The sequence below is a fragment of the Neopelma chrysocephalum genome, unplaced genomic scaffold (assembly GCF_003984885.1).
Source record: "Neopelma chrysocephalum unplaced genomic scaffold, ASM398488v2 Primary Assembly neopelma1_24, whole genome shotgun sequence".
Lineage (NCBI taxonomy): Eukaryota > Metazoa > Chordata > Aves > Passeriformes > Pipridae > Neopelma > Neopelma chrysocephalum.
This window is the reverse complement of record NW_020897693.1, coordinates 25,086,174-25,106,625: the sequence shown is the minus strand read 5'-3', so window position 1 is coordinate 25,106,625 and position 20,452 is coordinate 25,086,174. Positions and strand designations below refer to the sequence as shown.

The following is a 20,452-nucleotide window of genomic DNA, read 5'->3' as shown; positions in this document are numbered from 1 at the left end:
ATTACTTTAAAGATTTATGAAATAAGACTGACCTGGACAGAAATTCTGCTGTGTCTGAGTAGTTAATTTTTCTTGCACAGCACGCTTTTCGAAACACTCTGCAGTTGCATTCTGATGTAAGCCCTGTTGTCTGTTGGCAAATCCCAATTCTCCAGGTTCAGAAAACTTCAGATAAAACTGTGGCTCCAAATCACTGAAAGAGAAGTTTATAGCACCATGTCTTCCACAGCCATAGTCACTGAACATAGATTCGTCCTCGGTGTTCTGTGTTGGTAACGGGAGAATCCGATGATGCAGCTGTGGGCTAGGCAGTCTTGAAGATAACGGAGAAGGAACAGGTGACATTTGTTTGTGTGTATTAGATAGTGGATATGAACTACTAAAAACATTACTCACTGCTGCTAAAGGGGGTGAATGCAGCCTTTTCTCTTCCAGTTTAAGATTATTACTTGTCTGAGGAATATCAGGACTTTCATTTATAGGCAGGTTCAAAAATAAATGCTTGCTGTTTGCCCGGGATACCGTGGTTCTTTTCTCATATAGAGAGCCCGGCAGGTTTCTGTCTGCTCTTGTAATTTGTTGCAGTCTCTTCCATTCTGCAGCTTCATCTAAACTGTCGCTCCGTATAACTTTCAGAAGAGCTTTATTGACTGCTCCCACAAGGTTGCGTGACTCATCAGTAATGTGCACTCTCTCTGCTTTGTACTGCAAACCAGAGCCTTCTTCCTCCTTCTCCTGCAGCACACTGTTATTACAGACTCCAGCAGCTTCATCTACAGAGCATACATCAGTTCTTGATATAAACTCATTATGTACTGTTGTGAGAACAGGAGGAATGGTTTCTTTCTCTCTGAGAAAATCAGGTAAAGACTCTGCAGGGGGTTTGGTAACTTTCTTAATACAAGCATCTAAATCCTGTATTTCACCAACAGCTGTGATTCCTGGTTTCTCCTTGCATATTGGTTCAGCATACTTGCTACCTTTGAAGCTTTTAGCAGCAGCTAGTTTACTTAATGTCTCAAGTTTGTTAGATAGACTGTACTGAGATGGCTTCACTAAAGTGATACTCTGTTGCACCTTTACAACTTCAGGAATGCATTCTCCATTATCCACTGGTTCAACTGTGACCACATTGTTGTCGTCTTTGGAGCTAGAACTTGGTAAGTCAGCATCCAGTTTCACAGCTTTGTTGCTCCCAAGAATACACCTTTCTGGTTGTATTCTATTGTCTACTGGTAAATTTTCCTTACCTTTTACTGTTAGCCAACTGGAGGCAGAAAAGGAACTGGGATAACTCCTGGTAGGAAATCTTGTGGGGAGCATCTTCTTAGTTTCCTGTTGCGTGTCTTGTGCGCTCAGTAAAAAAAGATGTTCATGTATCTTTTTTCCTCCTTTCCAGTGTCTGAATTCCTCAAAACTCTCCTTCCTTCTGTATTTCCTCATTTTTTTGTGATTCAAATTGTCTCTTGTTGTGGAATCCAGAAAGAACTCCTGCTGATGTGTAAGACTAGAGTAATTATCACCTTTAAGTTTCATGACTCCAGAAACATCCTGTTGCTTTCCCTCCTGATGTCCTGCCTTAAGGTCTGGAATATGATGTGATCTCAAAACACTGGATAACAGTTTTTCCTTTTCAGTAGTTAGTTTGTACAGCTCAACAAGAATGTCTTTCGTGGTAGTTTGTTTGAAAATAATATCTCCAAAGTTTTCATATGGCTCCGTCTCTAACCTCTCCCTTACTTGATAGCAGCTACAGAAACGTTTACTGGTTCTATCCAGAGTTACACAGCCCTTGTAAGTAAATCCTCTGACTTTTCCCTCTGGAAGACAGAAGCTGATGTAACAAAGCTCCATAATGGGTTTGTGCAATTGAAGGACAGTATGTGTGCCTTCCATTATGCTTGCCAAATTAATCATTCATTTAAATTATGTGCTAAGTGTTTCAAAGCTTGCATGACATAGCATGTGAGGCAGGGAATGGACGGAAGGCATCTGACTAATCTTCAACAATAATATTGTCTGCTGGAAAAAATAAAGAGAAGCCTGTCAAACTTGATTATGGCAAATTTAATATGACAAATAACAAGCCTGCAGAAGCATAATCTTCTTTTACTATCCTCTGATACAAATCTTTTACCTTGAAAAATCTGACACAAAAAGAATGACATTGCTAACACTCATAGTTGGAGTCATAATCCTTCTGTCATATATCATCCCTCTGTCTCCAGGGTTCTCAGCCAATGTTCTTCAATAAGATCACAAGATATTCACTAAACACCCATTTCATACAAACTTTACTTTTGAACAGTGGAATCTATTGCCCTCCCTCTGTTAAAAGTTAACTTGCTGTTGAACATTTAGTAAAAGGAACCATTCGAGCATATCTGTTGTCCTTTTATTTAACATAACACCATCACAATGTAATTAGGTCTCGCTGCTTTATTTGCTAGGAAAACATGTGAAAAATAAATAAGCTGAAGATTTTCTTTCTGTGAAAGTGCCATGACATCAAGAAAACTTGGAATAAGGAAAAAAAGGTTTCTGTTTACTTTCTAGCATATAGATACTACATAAATGTATTTTGATTCAACATGCAGTAGTGTAATCGTACTACTATGGGCAGATTTACTGAACTTTGTTATTGTATTTTCTTGCTACAGATATGTTTACATTCTTTTGATACATCATAGAAGTTAATTTACTCCTTTTGAGCTCTAAACTGGCTTTTTATCCAGAAGGAACTCTGCTACCACAATTAAAGTGGACAAATTTGAAGTTCACTGAGAAATGCATAAGGATCCAGGAAAGGCCTAAAGCCCAGGGGGACGGAAAGCTGGAGACCACTTGCTCCAAGGCTTTTCTACACTGAAAAATGCAGGGATTTCAGTTTTCAACTTAAAAAGCATAAATACAACATAACTTTTCATCAATCTAAAGCAGTTAAACTTAGCCTCAAGCAACAGTAATTAAAAGGAAGCTGCCATGTTACTGTGTAACACATTTCAGAGAATCACACAATATGCTGAGTTGGAAGGGACCCATTGAGATCATTGAGTACAACTGCTGCCGTACACAGGACAGCCCAAGAGTCACAGCATGTACCTGAGAGCATTGTCCAAATACTTCTTGAACTCAGACAGGCTTGATGCTGTGACCACTTCTTGGGGAGCCTGTTCCAATGCTCAACTATGCTCTGGGTGAAAAAAACATTTCTTGATTTCTAACCTAAACTTCCCCTGACTCAGTTTCATGCTGTTTCCTCAAGTCCTATCACTGGTCACAAGAGTGAACAGATCACTACTTGCCCCTCTGCTTCCCGTCATAAGGATGCTGAAGCCCGTGATGGGGTCTCCTCCAGGCTGAACAGACCAAGTGACCTCAGCCTCTCCTCATACGGCTTCCCCTCAAAGCCCTTCACCATCCTTGTTGCCTCCCTTTGGAAGCTCTCTAACAGCTTAATATCTTTCCTATATTGCAGTGCCCAAAATTGCACACCAATATTCAAGGCGAGGCTGCACCAGTGCAGAGCAGAGCAGGACAATCCCCTCCCTCAACCGGCTGGCAATGCTTTGTCTGATGCCCCCCAGGACAGGGTTGGCTCTCCTGGCTGCCAGGGCACTGCTGACTCATATTGAACTTGTCATCGACCAGGACCCCTAGGTGCCTTTAGACAGTGCCGGTCTCCAACCCCTCATTCCCCAGTCTATACACGCAACCAAGGTTGCCCCACCCCAGGTGCAGATTCTGGCACTTTCCCTTGTTGAACTTCATATGGTTGGTGACTGCCCAGCTCTCTAATTTGTCAAGGTCTGTCTGCAGGACCTCTCTGCCCTAGAGGGAGTTGACAGCTCCTCCCAATTTAGTGCCACCAGCAAAATTACTTAGAATTCCTTAGAGTCCTGCATCCAGGTTGTTAGTGAAGATGTTGAAGAGAACTAGGCCAAGGATGGAGCCCTGCAGAACCCCACTAGCAACCAGTCACCAGCCTGATGTTACTCCATTCACCGTAACTCTGTGCCCTACCTGTGCCCTACCATGGCATAACACGGTTATCCAGCTGTGTGCTGGACATTTTGTCTAGAAGGATACTGTAAGAGACAGTATCAAAAGATTTGCTGAAGTCCAAAAAGATGACATCTACTGGCTTTCCCAGATCAGTTACGTGGGTTACCCTGTTGTAGAAGGCAATCGGGTCCAACAAGCAGGGCTTTCCTCTCATGAAGACATGCTGGCTGTGACGGATGGCTACATTGTCCTCCAGGTGTTTTTCAATACCTACCAGAATAATCTTCTCCATGATTTTAATAGGCTCTGAAATGAGACTGTCAGGCCTATAGTTTCCATGATCCTCCTTCTTGCCCTTCTTGAAAATGGAGAGAACATTTGCCAGCTTCCAGTCAGCTGGGACCTCTCCGGATTCCCAAGACCATTCAAAAATCATTGAGAGAGGTTTTGAGACGACATCAGCAGCTCTTTCAGGATTCTTGCATTAACCCCATTGGCCCTATAGATTTGTAGGGATCCAGCTGCAGCAGCAGATTCTACACAAGTTCAGGGTCAACTGGGAGTTGACCCATTCTCGCAGTCATGCCCCTCCAGCTCAGAGCACTGAGACCCCCTTGGTCCGGCATCACCCATGTTGAAGACAGAGGCAAAGAAAGCGTTAAACACCTCTGCCTTGTCTCTGCTCCTGTTTGTGAGGTGACCATCATTCAGTTTTGCATATTTTTTCAAGATACAAGTATTGTATCAGTTTTTATTATGCAGAGTTATATATCATTTTATAACAATGCCCATAATTTATTATAATTAGTGAGTCCTAACTGTAAGAAGCAAGCAGCATTTTCCCAAAACATCCTATCCTATCAGCAAGTAGTCATTTACTGCAGAGTTTTATTTGCATTTTTTTATAATGATCTTTAAATAGTTTCAAACTTTCCATATACTGAGTAGTATTGCTCTTCATGCTAGCAGAGCTCTTACTATGTACACATAATCCTTGAAGACAAAGGAGAGATCCTAAGGAGAGAGAGCAGAGTAAGAACAATCTTCCATCAGAGCCAGATGAGCTTCTTAACTCTGTTCACCAGCAGTTAACAGTTGTGTGGCATGATTCAGAATCCTGTGCAAGTACAGGAAGGGATAGGAAAGGTGCAAAAACTTTAGTCAGCACTTCTGTTGAAGACCGGATTCCTGTTTCATAGACCCATAGAAGCTTTTGAGAAAAATATGCCATCCTGTTTCCTCTTGTATTCTTGTTTTAATTGATTGTCTGAGCCTGGAGTTTGAATATGGACAAGGCTGAGTACTGCCAAAAAGAGCAGCCTCACCTCTAGTCTTCCTTGTCTCCAGCTGTGCAGACCTGCTGCTCTTCTAGCGTACAGTGATGATGCAGCCATGGGGGCTGTGTCACTGGCAGATGCAACCAAGAGTGGTTCTACATACAGAAATAAGAGGAGCAGTCTTAAACCTACTAATTCTTCAGGCAAGAAGTACTGAACATCCTTTCTGGCAGCAGGTTGCCAGTACATCAGCTCAGCATAGCACAAAATTGCCACTTAAGTAATCTACTGTGGTGAAATCCATGAAATATGAGCTATTTAACTTGTGGACATTTCCCTAAATGTCTCAGCAGTCACAGCTAATGTATGCTGAGTCACTTTTTACTTAGAGAACATTACTTAGAAGAATATCAAGGGAGTTACTAGGCAAGGAAACTGATGGCACAGTCTGTTTGGTTCACTGGCAACATACAGCTGTTCAACTAGGAAGAAGAAAAAATAGGTAACTGGCAAAAAACTAGACAAAGTGAGGGTGCATATCCCAAGGAGACCAACTCTATGCTTCATATTGACTTAAGAAAGATGATGCATCACATCAAAGTATTTGTCAATGCATTTGGTTTGGAAAATAACAGACACAATTCACAGAACATCAATATGCAGAATAAACCGTCTGCATTATGTGTATTTCACAGTCTTATCTAGGAAAAAAACACTTAGTGTTAAAGTAGTCTGAATTATTTTATCTGTTCCTCTTTTTCGCCTCAACTGGCATAGTAATTTCTCACTAAAATATGATTAAGTGATTACAAGGAAATAGCATCATGGAAACTACAGACCCAGTAGCTATAGACACAGACATTATGATCAAATTTTGTATCCTCAAATGACATCTATGGCTTTATCAGGTCCAAGTCAGATCCATTCTGCAGAGTACATTACTCTTGGTAAAGTGCATGTTTTTGGTTTGGGGTTTTTTTGTGACAAAAGACTGTATGTGTAAATGAGAGAACTAGCTAGCCCTTGTCTCTGCTGCACAGATTTGCTAAGCTATGCCCCTCCCAAAACACAAGCAGCTCCCCTAATCTAATCTGAATTCTGAATCATTATGTTACTGAAATGAGACCTACAGTTCTTCTTAAAACATTATGCAACTAAAAGCTCTTTTTCAGTTAGAAATAAATACATCTGCTGAACTTTCTTTTTCTAAAGATAACAAATTGTTATGCCAGTTTAAACCTGGTTTAAAGGCTACATCCTATTAGATATCTTCTTAATTACACCAAAATAAACAATGGATTTGGTGCACCCATATTGACACATTAAAATGTAAAATCACCGTGAGTAGAACATAACTCACCTCCTTATGATGAAAAAATGTACATAGACTTTGAAATTAAATATTAAAAGTGAATATTTAGAAAAAAAACAGTAATAGTAACAATAGTAATAACAGAAAGAAGACTTTTTTACTGTTAGAGCAATGACATATTCTGTATCTAAATATTCCATTGTTTTAAAAGATAATGTTATACCACGTGCTGCACTGTTTACTGGTATTTTGAAGCTTATTTCTATTAATAGATACATTCATTACTAAGAAAAACTTTTAATTTCACTGCCTTCAGCACCTTATTCAACCTTTTTATAATCTTCCATCAGAAAACAAAGAAGTGAACTCCCTGCTATAGAAGCAGAAGCACTATAAGAAACTATCAGAAGAATTATGTCAAGGAAGAAAACTGGTTAAGGACTTTCAAACATAATTACAGTACCTGTCCCCAACTTCTCTGTTCACCTTGCAATCTGTTTATAAAATTACTTCCATTGCGAACCTTACTACAAGGAGTGAACTGTTCTAAATTAAAGCCACATTAAGGCAAAGCACACACAGATAAAATTTTAACTACAGAACACATAGCTTGGAGCAATGAAAGCAATATTCAGCATAATTCCCAACTGTTTCTCTCGTGCAACTTTCCAATGAGTAGTAGCAGAGCAATGGGTTTGTGAGAAATACTGCTTCAAGGAGAAAAGCAACTACTCAGAGATATCTAAAAACTGGAAAGAACAGCTGAGAGTGTTAAATAGGCAGCTGAGAAGCAAACCTGCTCAGCTGATGGATTTTTTTAGTGTAACAACAAAAAAATGTCCAGATTTAGTGGCCCTCAAAGTCTAACAACAACACATCCATTCATTTCGCTGTTCAAAATGTGCTCTTAGAAAGTCAGGAGCCCATTGCTGCAGTTCTTTCTCTCTAGGAGGATGCATCATTTACTGCTCTGCAGGACAGATGGTCTTCCTCCTTTCCCTGATACTTAAGCAAGAATTGAAACTCCTAACTTTCCCAGCTCTCCCTGGTATCTAATTGTCATTAAGTGACAACCTGTTTCTGAGCATACCATGGCTAACTTTCTGTGCTGTTATGTAGCTAATTAACACATCACAACAGAAAAAGCGTGGTACAGGAAAGGTAGTAAAAAAGTGAACAGAAGAAGGTTCCATGTCACAAGCTCGAAGAAACTGAAATGAAACTACCATAGTATTTGTTTTGTTTGATAGATACAAGCAGAGACAAACTCCATCATTTTCTTCTTCTGCTTAAAATCATGTTTCTGCAAGGTTCTTCCAAATTACCATTTGACTTACAAATATTATCATTAGAAAGATAAAAAGTTATTATCTCTTCATAAAGACAAAATATTACAGTTCTTTGCAGCAGCATAGACGTAAGTAAAAAAATTTCATAACATGAAGTTTCCAACTCTAAGCCTACATTGTATTTCCTGGATTGTTGCAACAACAAAACAAAACAACAACAAAAAACCCCAAACACCACAAGCAAAAATCCCACCAAAATTAGAGTATTTAAGTGTTTGTATAATGGTTAGAATGATGGTGTGTTTTGTTAGCAATAGCAGTTTAAAATACTGCTCTTCTCAACTTTGCAAGTACTGACCTACAGTAGCAAATAGAGTGTTAAGGAATACAAAACAGAGTCTACGCCAAACAGAGAACTGCATTATTAAATTTCAGATCTCATGCAACGGTACAGGGGAAGTATTAAAGCATATTACAGTCTTGCCAACAAATTCAGATGACACATAAAGCAGTAACACAAAACATTGGGTTGAAAGTCATTAAGTTAATCCTCAATGCAGAGCTTTTTATACCAAAACCAATTTTTAACCATAGATGCAACCTTTGGCTGTGTCATTCTGTTCAAACTATTCCCACACCAACAACCACGAAATCCAGGACCAAGTCCATGAAACAAAAAAATCTGAAACCCAGCTCTCTGAATACATCATCTTTGTGATCTGAAGATGAGGACATCAAAACTCTTGAAACATGAAGCCATAATTTAACAAAAAGATAATCTACACAAGGCATGAAAAGTTAATTAAAATTGTTTTTAAAAGTTTATGGTGGACTGAATAATATGATGATGCCTCACTAGAAACAAAAAAATTGTCAGTAGCTAAACTTCCCCAAACTTGTTTCTGGAGCTTTATAGACCACTGTCTCCCTTGAAATAGTTGCAAATATGCTTATTGCCTTTTTAGTGCACAGGAGATGGAAGAAAGCAGGGATGATACTCTGGGGTTTAGAACTAATGCTCACCATTTACATTAAAAATGTGTGTTATGTTTGACTAGTCATGTTGGGAAACAAACATAAAATACACGTATTACTCACACCACCTGGCCTTAAAAATGTTTAAAAGATGCCTAGACTGCAAAACTAGAATTATACAGAAATTATTGACTTCTATTGAAGTCAATAAGAGTGTAGTTTCTGAGTAATAAAATATTTTTAGTACAGTGATCTTCTCTAGAAAAGATCACAATTCCTGACAAATATTTTCATTTGTACAAAGAAAGTCCCTTTGTTCAGATTTTTGCTCCTATGATGTGAGCCAAGTGACCTCCAATATAACTTAGCCAAGTTAAATGCCAGATATAAGTTATGTTTTTTACTATTACAATCACGTAGTTCTAGTTCCAACTAGTTCCACCCACTCACACTAACTTCTTGGTAACTCCTCTCCAAAAGCCACATGGCAAGAAGCTATATAAGCCTTTCAACCAAGGAACAGGGAATTTTTAAAAACTGCTCTTGTAAAAGCAGAACCGTTTAAAAAGGATACCCTAAAGATTAATAAATATCATAAGGGTATCTTTAGAAACATGTATTTGCAAAGACTTCAGAATGAGATGTATATAATGTCAATGGTGTCCCTGAAACTGATCGTTCCTGGTCAGTGCAGTTCTTAATACTGGTTGCTTGTAAAACAGCTTAGCTCTTCACAGTATTCCTTCAAAAAAAGGCTGACATACTCCTGTGTTAGTAGCTTCCATTTTACAGGAGATACATGGTCCCAAAAAATAAAAAAAGATTTCCAGCATTATGCTTCCTGTAAAAATGTTTCTCCTGATATTTGTGTTGCAATCCCTATTAAAAATCAACTATCAAACTTTAAAAAACCAACTATTTAAATTATACTCCTTAATATCCATGTTTTAATGCTGACCCCTTTCCTATGATTCTGTATTTGAAAGACAGAATGACAGCAGATAGAAGCTCAAAATAGAAAAGAGAAAAACAAGGAGGGAAGATGTTAAAGTGGGCAGCAGAAACCTCTCTTCTCAAATACAAAACTTTGAGCAGTCAAATCATTACCCATTTTCTATGCCTAGTGACAAACCAATAGTCCATCTCAACAATGCAAGATATTTTCCTGTAAGTGCTCCTCTAGCATACCCATCTTCCTGAAAAATGGAAAAATTCCAATCCCCAGAACAGAAACTAACTTTAAAGAATATATGTTACCATATATTTGTACCTACTTCCAGCAAAATATTGTGTCAAATAATTCTTGATCTTTCTTCCAACACAAAAAATTACTCAATACAGCTTTTACAGACTAACACTTCTGAAGTAACATGTGTTAGCCCAGGCAGGACCGGCATGAAGAACTTCTTTCTGCTAGATCAGCCTTGACTAGAAAGTACAGATTTTAATATTTTGTAAGGAAATTTCCCATTGCTTATGATTAAAAGCTATGCAAATACATTTCAGACCTATAGGACATTATATTAGGCAAAATCCCTAGATTCACAAACTGTTAACAGGCTTCAGCAAATTAGCTGAACTAATGGTGTTCCTGCAACATTAATAGAAACTCCAGGTTACCCAGCATTCTGATGCATTAATGCCAAATGCACCTTCCAAGGTAAACTTAAATGGCCATTAGCACAGTATAGATGGGCCAGGTAGTTTATATAGCATTTAAAACAACAGAATTGAGTGCATAAATAAGTAAACTATCTTCTTTCTTATTGAGTTCCAATATCAACACTGGAGTGCAATATTGAGTGCAATGTCAACATATGACAAGACCAGGGCATTTAAATTCTGCAACCACAAAGTCTCATTTTCACTCCAGTACTTCCCCATTAAAGCCATATATGTGAAGAACCACCACAAACAAATGCTTCTGGATTCTCAGAGGCTCTCAAGGCTCTCTGAGGCCACAAGACAGCCTTTGTAAATAATTTCTAACTGGTGAGCTGGTCTATACAACAGGAATCAAAGAAATGGATGTAGGATAATCATATGACAAAAGAACCCTTTCTGTATTAAAACTACCTTGGATGAGAATAGATGGAACACATATGGAAAGCAAATATAATCTCCAGATAACACTTTTAGATTTCCTGTTAAATTTTGTCACCTAATGCATCTCAGAGTTCACATAATATTTTACACATCTTTCATCTACATTAAGCATCACTGAAATCTCTTATAACACACAAATAATATCCCAACTTTTTGCCCATGACCTGTAAAACACGAAAATGTACTGCAGTTTTCACAATTTTGTTAAGGAAGTAATTCGTATCACTCTCTTCACATTCTGTGAACAACCCATCGCTGTTTATTAACAAAAGAGGAAGCTACACATGAGTTTATACAGAGCCATAATATTGAAATGAGTGATAATTATAGGCCTTATAATATCTATATTTTATCTAAAAGCTGATGTACATTTTAACAATGATATGGCAATGAAGATGACATAGAGAAAGTTCTTTTAAAACACTATATTCTGCTTATGATTACAGTTGAAACAGAACATTATCATTTCACAGAAATGTTAAGAGGGTCAAAGACTTAAACTGAATTTGGCTTGTTAATGCATTATTACAGAAGAGAGAACAGGAATAAGGAAAATGAACAAAAGAAGAGAGAACCATGGAGCACATGTAGAAACTGCTAAGAAATATGTAAAAATTTATAGAATTATTCCCCTAATTCCTCAAACCCATTTTCTGACATAGTTAAGTATAAAATTTAAAAAAGGAAAAAATTAGGAACAGCCACTGAATTTTTCAACACTAGAAAAAATTAAAATGATGGAAAATAAATAAATAATACATTTTAAAAAAAATCCTGGATAACACTCTGTTCTTGTACAGTAAAAAGAGTAGGGGAAATTAAAAAAAAAAGGTCATGTAATACTTAAAGTTTCTATTTTCTAATATTTATTTTAAATATCCAGGTAAGAGTTTGATTACTACACTGCAGGTTGAGTAAGAAATGTAATGTATCATTTCTTCTTTCAGAAGAAAATAATTTCCTGTCAGGTCTACATTTGAACTTGAGTACAAAGAAGGAAAAAATGGCTTGGAACAACTAGTGATTCAAGGAAGACAAATAATTCTGTTTTGTTGAAGAGCTTTATTAGGGCATGAGTTGAACCCTGCAGAAGCAAACAGTATTATGACTAAGGCAACTGAAATGGAAGCACCAGCAGATGCTAATGGAAACTGATAGCAAGTAATATATTTGTTTCTTACTCACAGTACTTTCTGAATATAACCTGTGATTATTTGGAAATATACAATATAATTTGTGCAAGTGGATTTTTTTTTCTTCTCTTTTCAATTTTTATCTGTGCTAATACACCTTTTGCAATTTTAGTTTCAGAAAGCAAACAGACCTGTCTTCCCCAAAGGAGACTGACATGAAAATTCTCATCCAGTGTAGCCTACTTCAATTTAGCAAAGCAGTATGTATTTTTTTCCTGGCACAACTGCGTCAGCAAGTTAAAAAAAAAAAATCAAAGATGCCACACAACATGTCTTCATCAAACTGTGTTGGCAGAATTCAACCACACACTGCAAAAATGTCCAAAATCTGTTTGACAAAGGTGACTAATTTGGAAGAAGTTACTAAATGAGATTTCCATCACAAATTCAACCATTTTACTGCTTAAGGGGTTGCTAATAAAGAAAATCTGCAATGGCTATTATAAATATGAAAAGTCTTTAATATAGTAAGTACATTAACTAGCAAACCAGCAGAAATTAAAGGAGAGAAACAGCAAAGGCAATCTTCACACATATCCTGAAGAAATCGCTCTTAACACAGTAACAGCCAGTTTGAAACAGACTATTTCAAGAAATAAAGCCTTTAAACAAACAAACAAAATCCCTCTACACTTCAGTCAGGTTTTTACACTCTCCATCTCATTCCTAGGCATTTAGCAGGGAAAAAACCAAGGGAGAAGATGAGTCTATTGTCCTTCTTCTAATTCTTTTGGACTAGAACAGAGTTTCTTGACTGCTGAAGAGGCAAACTAACAGGAAAGTATCACAAAAAAACATTCTTTTCAGTTTGCCTCTGGAATGCAAAGTATCACTAAAAACACTGCATTCCAGAGAAAGATACATCCAGCATATAGAACTTGAAGCAAAATGTCATTACCAAAATTCACAGCCTTATAAATAAGGGAGACTTTCTTAAGTGACAGCAACAGCAACTCTTATGGAATTTAAAGATTTTAAATGGGTTTAATAGCTTATAACACGATCAAAGTTGTATTTGTCATTTCTCACCTCACCTCTCCAGCTTTACGTGTAAAAAACGTTGCTTTAGTATTTTACTGAGATTTTCCTAAGGAAAAACATTTCAGGAGGCTGTATTTGGTATGGACAATTGAAGCTGAAATAATCAAAGTGTTACAAAGTTATAACTGAGAGTCTTATAATGAAAAATGCCTGAACAACTTTAATATAGCTGGTAGTAATCAGTCTTGCTGGGTTTTTTAATTAAGTATCAGAAAACCAAGATTATTTTACATGACAGATTAAACAGAAAGGAACTCCATTTTGCATGATAAATGAAATACAAGCCAGACTGCTTCAAATACTAACACTGACCCCCATACCTCCTCTTCTAAAGAAGACTTCTGGAGCTAATAGATATTACAGCGCTTCTGAGAACGAGGCTGCCCTCCTGGCCTAGGTCTCTTAGTCCAACCCAGCACAGCAGTTAACTTCTGCCTTCCTCAGTGAAGACCAAAGACATCTTCACCATTTTCCAGACCATGTCTTCTTCATTTCTTACCACATACAGAAAATGAAAATCTGTTGAGTATATCTATCCAAAATAGATAGATATAGCAAGTATAATATTATCATGGCAGCTGGAACTTACACTCTCACCTTATGCAGAAGATACGTACTCAAACTGTTACGATTCAACAGGATTCAAAAGATACTTATAAACAAGTAAGTAAACAAACAATAGTCCAAACTCTCCTTGCTGGTAAGAAAACCTGTGATTAGCTCAGCTGGTTAGAGCAGGGTGATAATAATGCCAAGGATATGGGTTCTGTCCCTGTACAGGCCACTCACTTAACAGCTGAACTCAATGATCCTTGAGGGTCTCTTCCAACTCAGAATATTCTGTGAAAAGAGTATTTTGCCAAATCTGGAAATGAAAATAAATTTTAGAATTACTTAATCTATCTTAAAATAAAGATAGGATTCATTCCTCAATAACAGAATTACATGATATTCTGGGCTTTACTGATTTTGCATTAACGTAATATATATACCTTATTCAAATAAGCCTCCCCTACAACATCACTAACACCTTCCCTACATCTTTTGTACCTAAGATGAATACTCTCAATGAAATTTTGTAACTTAAAATAGAAAACCACTGTACATGTATACAGGGGATCATGGCTAATACTCAGGTGAACTCTCATAGTGACATAAAAATTAATTATAGGGAAAAGGAAAAAATCTTTTGTCTCATGTTACAGAGGTCTTAATGAAAAGTTGCACTAATTAATAGTCAGTTGCTTTTCAAGTAATAAACAAACAAACAAAAAACTATACTAGACCAAACAAGCTTGTACGGACCTCTATTCACATGTGTAAAACGTAATCTTTACATATTTCAACAGAAACATACTATATTACCAGGAAAAGTAAACCAAAAACCAAATCATACTAATAGTGAAAAAAACATATGAACTTGCAATATCATATTTGTACATGTTAGACTTGGGTCATTGCCGAGGTTTTGAAGTTGTTAACTCACTTGTCTACCATTGGTTTCTGTGTTGCCATAGTTATTATATTGTCTCCTTGCACTGGCTAGCCAAATGGCCAATCCCCTCCTTTGCCCAGCAGCCCTTATAAGCTGCGGGAAATTTGAATAAAGCTCTCTTCGCTGTGTGCTGCGTGGTCTCTGTTTCCTGGCTTAAGTACCTCCGCCGCCTGTCCCTGCCACGAAAACCTTCACAGAGCGGCCGGCAGTGACCCCACAGAAACCCCTCGAACAGCTACAAGTCATAAACTGCACACATGATTTTTTCCAGTTTTAACCTAGATAAATACACCCCCTAAAATAAAACATTTTTTATCAATGGGTAAGTTTTACGGGATACACAGTAATTTGTTTCCACTTCTGGTAGCAAGTATAGGATATTTCTACAGAAAACCAACATGAATTAAATAAACCTTTTTTAAATAAAAGAATTGTTGTCTTGTTAATCTTTATCCAAAAGCTTTAATTTTGCTTGTCCAGACAGCCAACTTTTCAAAAAGAACTGCATCTTGTTCTGTATTGTATTAATATCTTTAGGTTCTCTAAAGCAAGAAAGTATATTTTTATTTATTTAATTATTGAATGCCTATGCTTGTTAGTGTCATGATGATATTTAAACGAAGTATTTAGTACACAGCCATTCAGATCAAAGATCTTTCAACAAACATCACTTTGAGAGACATACGTGGCCCATATATTACGAACTTTAATCTCAATACAGTATTTAAGGAAAGCAAAGAAGAAAATTAAAAGGCTATGTTACAGCAAATGTTTGAGCTATTTCATGAGCAAGGGAAGCAATTCCAGCTGCAAAAAGTTTGATCCAGCTGCAAAAGGAGGTGCAAGTGCTAAGGAGGCTTCAGTGCTGAAGATAAAAGAGACATGGAATTTAAAGAATAATAACAGCAATTAAAAAAACTTCTCATAACAACATTTTATACCCTTAGAAGAACCCCTCCATAAAATCCAGCAGGTTTTAAATATATTTTTCTGTAACTAAAGGTCAAAAACACTGCCCCCCAGTAAGTTCTTAAGAATCGAGAACAATTTTCTGGAATAATGTATTCGACAAATTAACAAACCTATTTTTAACTATGCATATTTTAAAAAAAAATACAATGGTTGAGAATAAACTCAGAAATATTTTTAACTTTTCCCCCTTAAAAAATTTTACTGGTCTTGAAATTAGTGTTAAGGAATTTTGAGTTGTTTCAAAAAATCTATTATTCAAGTTTTGAAAAGCTTGGCTGTACTAAATAAAATGGGATATAATTGAGATGATCATATTAACACTTCAAACAAGAAAGTGTTAAATCAGAGAACTATGGTTGCATTTGTTTTCTTCAGTGCAACTTCTTTCTAGCAGAATTTCATCCATAGTTACATGGTTTTGACATATGACTATAACTAACAAAAAAATTATAAATCCAACTGCTAGGAGAGATCATAGGTTTTCCAAAGGCCTGTTGAACAACTAATCATATTAAGTACTGGGGTTTAGATATACATTTAGTCTGCTTTACTAGTCCTAAGTGCAAATGAATTAACCTTTTTAAAAGTCTTGAAAATGGTTAATTGTTTATATGTCATAGCAATTTTCTTGGTCTGTGTCCTGTCATGGAACACAGAATTTTTATTAAATTCAGCAAGTCTGCCAACATCAAATGCACTTTTACCAATAATAATGTTTTAAAGGGTTTATAAAACCCAAATTATTTTAAGATTAAACAGGTTGCATAGATCCCCCAAAGGGGTTATAACTTAAGCAACATGAAACCCCTCATGGGAAAAAAAGCAATAAGAGTAACACATGAAGACACAGTATTTCAATGTAATAAGCTTACAATACTGCAGGATAAAAAGAATGTCTTTGAGAAAATTGTCAATTTAAATCTTACCATAATAAATACTGATTTTACTTCAAGATTTTAGTAATGCCATTTGAAATAATCTGTAAGACTTAATGACTCTCTAAACGGAGGACAGAAGCAATTCAATAAGAATTTAAAGGCCCTATATAATTTTCTAAGGGCCCAAATCAACAAAACATATATGGTCTTGTGGAGATACTAAGCCCTCCCTTATCACCACATAGAACTGGTTTTAAAGCCAAGCTGAATGTCTAAACTAATAATTAGAGGTTCAATCTTCCATGGAAAGTATCTGCCTGATTAGGAGACAGTGACTTGGATAAGAATTCAGGCATCACATTTTGTGTGCTTTCTTTCCATGTTCTCAGCCAGAAATGCTGAGACTCACTATACATATATATATCTACTCTGGCAACACTTACAGGCGAGCAAAATCACAAACATTAATCTGGAAAGATGTAATGAAATGGCATGAGACTGCTAAGTGATCACGGCAAAAAGAAAAAACCTCCCTTGGATTGCAGGCAGATCTAGGCTCTACAGACTCCACTGCCACAGAGGAGGGTTGAACTATTCTGATCATTAGACATACAATCAAATTTAAAAAAAATCAACAAAAAAGGACAAGAACAAACTTCTGCTTGGTCACTAAAATATTAATGCAGTCTTTGCTCCTACTGTCTCCAAGTATGTGCAAATAAACATGAATGGTCACAACTACAAACTACAGCAGTGACATATTAACAATAAAAAGAGGGGTTGTCATCAAGGAGTAATGTCTAAATATATAAAACATGCTGAAATGTTAGAAAATATTTATACTTGATTAAGGTTCAGAGTTCACTGAGTTATATCTATTTTATCACTCCAAGATGGCCAGTTTCTTGCATTTTTGGCACTCTTCCTGATACTTAAAAGCTAATGGAATATACATTCAAATTATATATATTTTCAAGTCATATGAGATCAAAGGTAGAAAAACAATGTATTTCATGTCAAAAGAGCTAAAGAAAAATTAAAAGCTGACTAACTTTCTCAGATTCGAAAAAGATGGGGTGGAGAAAGGGATGCTAATATTTGAAAACAGCAACACAAAGGCACATGGAAAATTTTTTTTAAGAACTGAACTCATTCAGTTTCTAAATACTATAGTAAGGAGCAAAAAGCCATCCAACTCTCAAGCCTTAACAAAGACCTCTATGGTTGTTCTTGCTTTTCTTTTCCTACTCTTGACCACTCTCTAGAGAGTATAATTTGTATTTATTTGCATAGACTGCTTTTGACTTTTGGTTCCATTTTCAAACATGTTATTTGTACAAGTTAAAGCAGGACCAAAGCTTAAGAAAAGATCACCCTGTTAAATGATATTGTTAAGGCCCTAGGCCTTTTCCTAGTTAAACAAAAAAACCCAAACCCAACCAAAAAAAAAAAAACAAACCTGCAGTTCCTCATATCCCAGACAGAACTGTCTCTTCACCATATTTTTATATCCTGACAAATGTCAGCATAAAGTTGACATTCATTACCTTGGCCTTTATTTTGAAAAACAGACATTTCCCAATTTTTATTTGGTATTTGCCTATCACTTACTCTTTAGAGATATGAAAATCTGTAAACAGAAACTGAATGGAAAATCTCGAATTTTCTGGAAATACCTGTCTAGGTAATAAAACTTCTACAGAGAGTCTAATTTTTTCCCCATGCCTCTATTTCAGTCTTAACAAGTTGCAAAATGTTAGGGAAACATTGTCCTGTTCTCTACTTAGTACATGATTAAGTCACCTATGTCCATGTAGCTGTACACCTTACACGTACATCTGTTAGAAAAACCATACAGGAACATGCATGTTCATGGCACCTGACTTTTAGTGAGATAGGTTGAACTCAAAACTAATTTCCATTGCTCACATGATGGTTTGATTCATACCAAACTGCAACTTTCTATCTCTACACATTCTGACTACGGTCCTTCAAATTAATTTAATGATGTAATGGGTTGACAGTTTCTTTTTCATAATAATACAAAAAGCAGTTATTCTTTCTTCCACTCTCCATTTAATCCAAAATTGTTTAACTGTTTCTGCTGAAACTTACCCAAACAAGCCAATTCACCTGCAAGTACAGTCCAAACTACCTGAAAGGTGAAAGTGTCAGAATATTATGTGTGATTTACCTAAACTTCATAGGAATACTACTGGTATAGAGATATCTTTAAATGTGTACAGAATGGTTTAATGATAACACTTGCACAAGACATTCCTAGAAGTAAAATGATTATTAAACCATCATGAACAATTCAAAGGATGGGTGAAAATAAATAACTAAAACCAGAAACATAATCAAAACTTCTCTGTAATTTCTCACCTATTTTTTAAAATCGATTAATCTTCTGTGAAGCTACAAGAAAAGTAAGAACTCATTATGATTCCTGCTACACTCTTGAGAAAACAAGTATCACAAGACAAGACTGTGGGACAGCTGGAAGAACTAATTACATACAGTTCCCAGACCAACTCTCTGTTGTATCATAATGTGATTTAATATTGCATTCGAAGAAAGGAGAGTGTGCAAAACAGCAAGAGAAGGGTTTCTCCAAAACATCAGTATGTGTCCTTTTCCTGCATGTAAAAGATATTAGCAGATGTCAGTATACAAATGCATTCTAACGCAGGGTAACAGTTCATTAACCTCATCTGCAACGGTGACTCCGATAAGCTTTGCAACACCGAGTAACAGATTGTCTGAACGCTGTAAATATTAATCACGTGTTTCCCACTCATCTGCCCTCCTGAGCGCATTTGATGGCATTTGCACCCATCAAATGCTACAGAATTATAACAGTCCGCATTCCCCGCTTATCTGTACGTATCCCACACATCAGACTAAAAGAAAAAAGAGTTTTAAGAGTCATTTTCTGTCGGGGGGAAGTAATCCAGTAATAATTTACATTAATAGCCCAGGCAGGAAAAAGGGAAGGAGGAAAGCTACGGACTTTCTTAAGACTGCAAGAGAAACTAAGAGATCCCAGCCCTCGTGATCCCGCAGAAGCTATCTAAAAATAACCACCGAGAGAGCAGACGAGATGCTAACGAGGACTAAAGAGACCCCTTCCCGCAGTCTTGAGTTAGTGGGTTTATTTTGTAATCCACTCGATTGCGACAGAGCCACTGCGGGGAACGGAGCAGATGGGCAGAGCGGTGGGCAAGCGAACGAAGGAGTATTACCTTGCGAGAAGCAGCGCCCCGGGCTGCGATGCTCCTGCTGCTGTTTCAGGCGCAGGGGAGGAACACAGGATGCCGAGTGGCTGCAGAACTGCAGCTGCCTCGCGCTATTCCCGGCCACCCCCCGCCCCCGTCCTCCCCCTGACCGCTGCCTCCTCCCGGCTAATTCCCGGCGCGGAGCCCCGCGCTGTGCGCGCGCCCCGCCGCTCGCGCCCGGCGGGGGGGGTGTCAGGACTGACAGGCCGTCTGACCAATCAGCGGGCTGCGCAGCGGCGCGCGGACGCTCCGCACGGGGGCACGGCGGCGGGCACGGGGCCCTCGGGGCGCGCGGGGCGGCGGCGCTGCGGCCAGGGCCCCGCTCCTGCGCCACTTACTGTGTCACCAGACAGACTCTCCAGCACAGCGGGGGCTTTAGGGGACCTAACGCATCAAGGCGTCAGCCTGCTTATTTTTGTCATTAACTGCTGTTGCATAATCCGTCAAATCTGTTCTGCTCCTGGAAGAGCATCGCTGCCAATCCTGTCGCTACCGCTCACCCCAGTAATTACAATACAGCCCTCAAGCAAGCCAGACGTAACTCCCAGCTGCGACATTAGAGGACAAGGAATCCTTCCCTTTACTCTTAGCACTGCTTAGAGAGGTAAATACAAGCCGCATTCCTAAACCA

At 37.6% G+C, this 20,452-nt stretch overlaps 1 protein-coding gene across 1 annotated transcript in view; it reads right to left on the bottom strand.

Moving 5' to 3' along the window:
* Positions 1 to 19,869, bottom strand: part of LOC113981501 (formin-1-like) — a 51,395-nt gene extending 31,526 nt beyond the window's left edge. The window contains exons 1-2 of the mRNA XM_027708908.1: positions 19,789 to 19,869; positions 33 to 2,019 (exon numbers count right to left, since the gene is read on the bottom strand). Of these exons, the coding sequence (XP_027564709.1) occupies positions 33 to 1,917 (1,885 nt within the window). The 5' untranslated portion in view covers positions 1,918 to 2,019; positions 19,789 to 19,869. The remainder of the gene's footprint in view (positions 1 to 32; positions 2,020 to 19,788) is intronic.
* Positions 19,870 to 20,452: the final 583 nt, after the last annotated feature.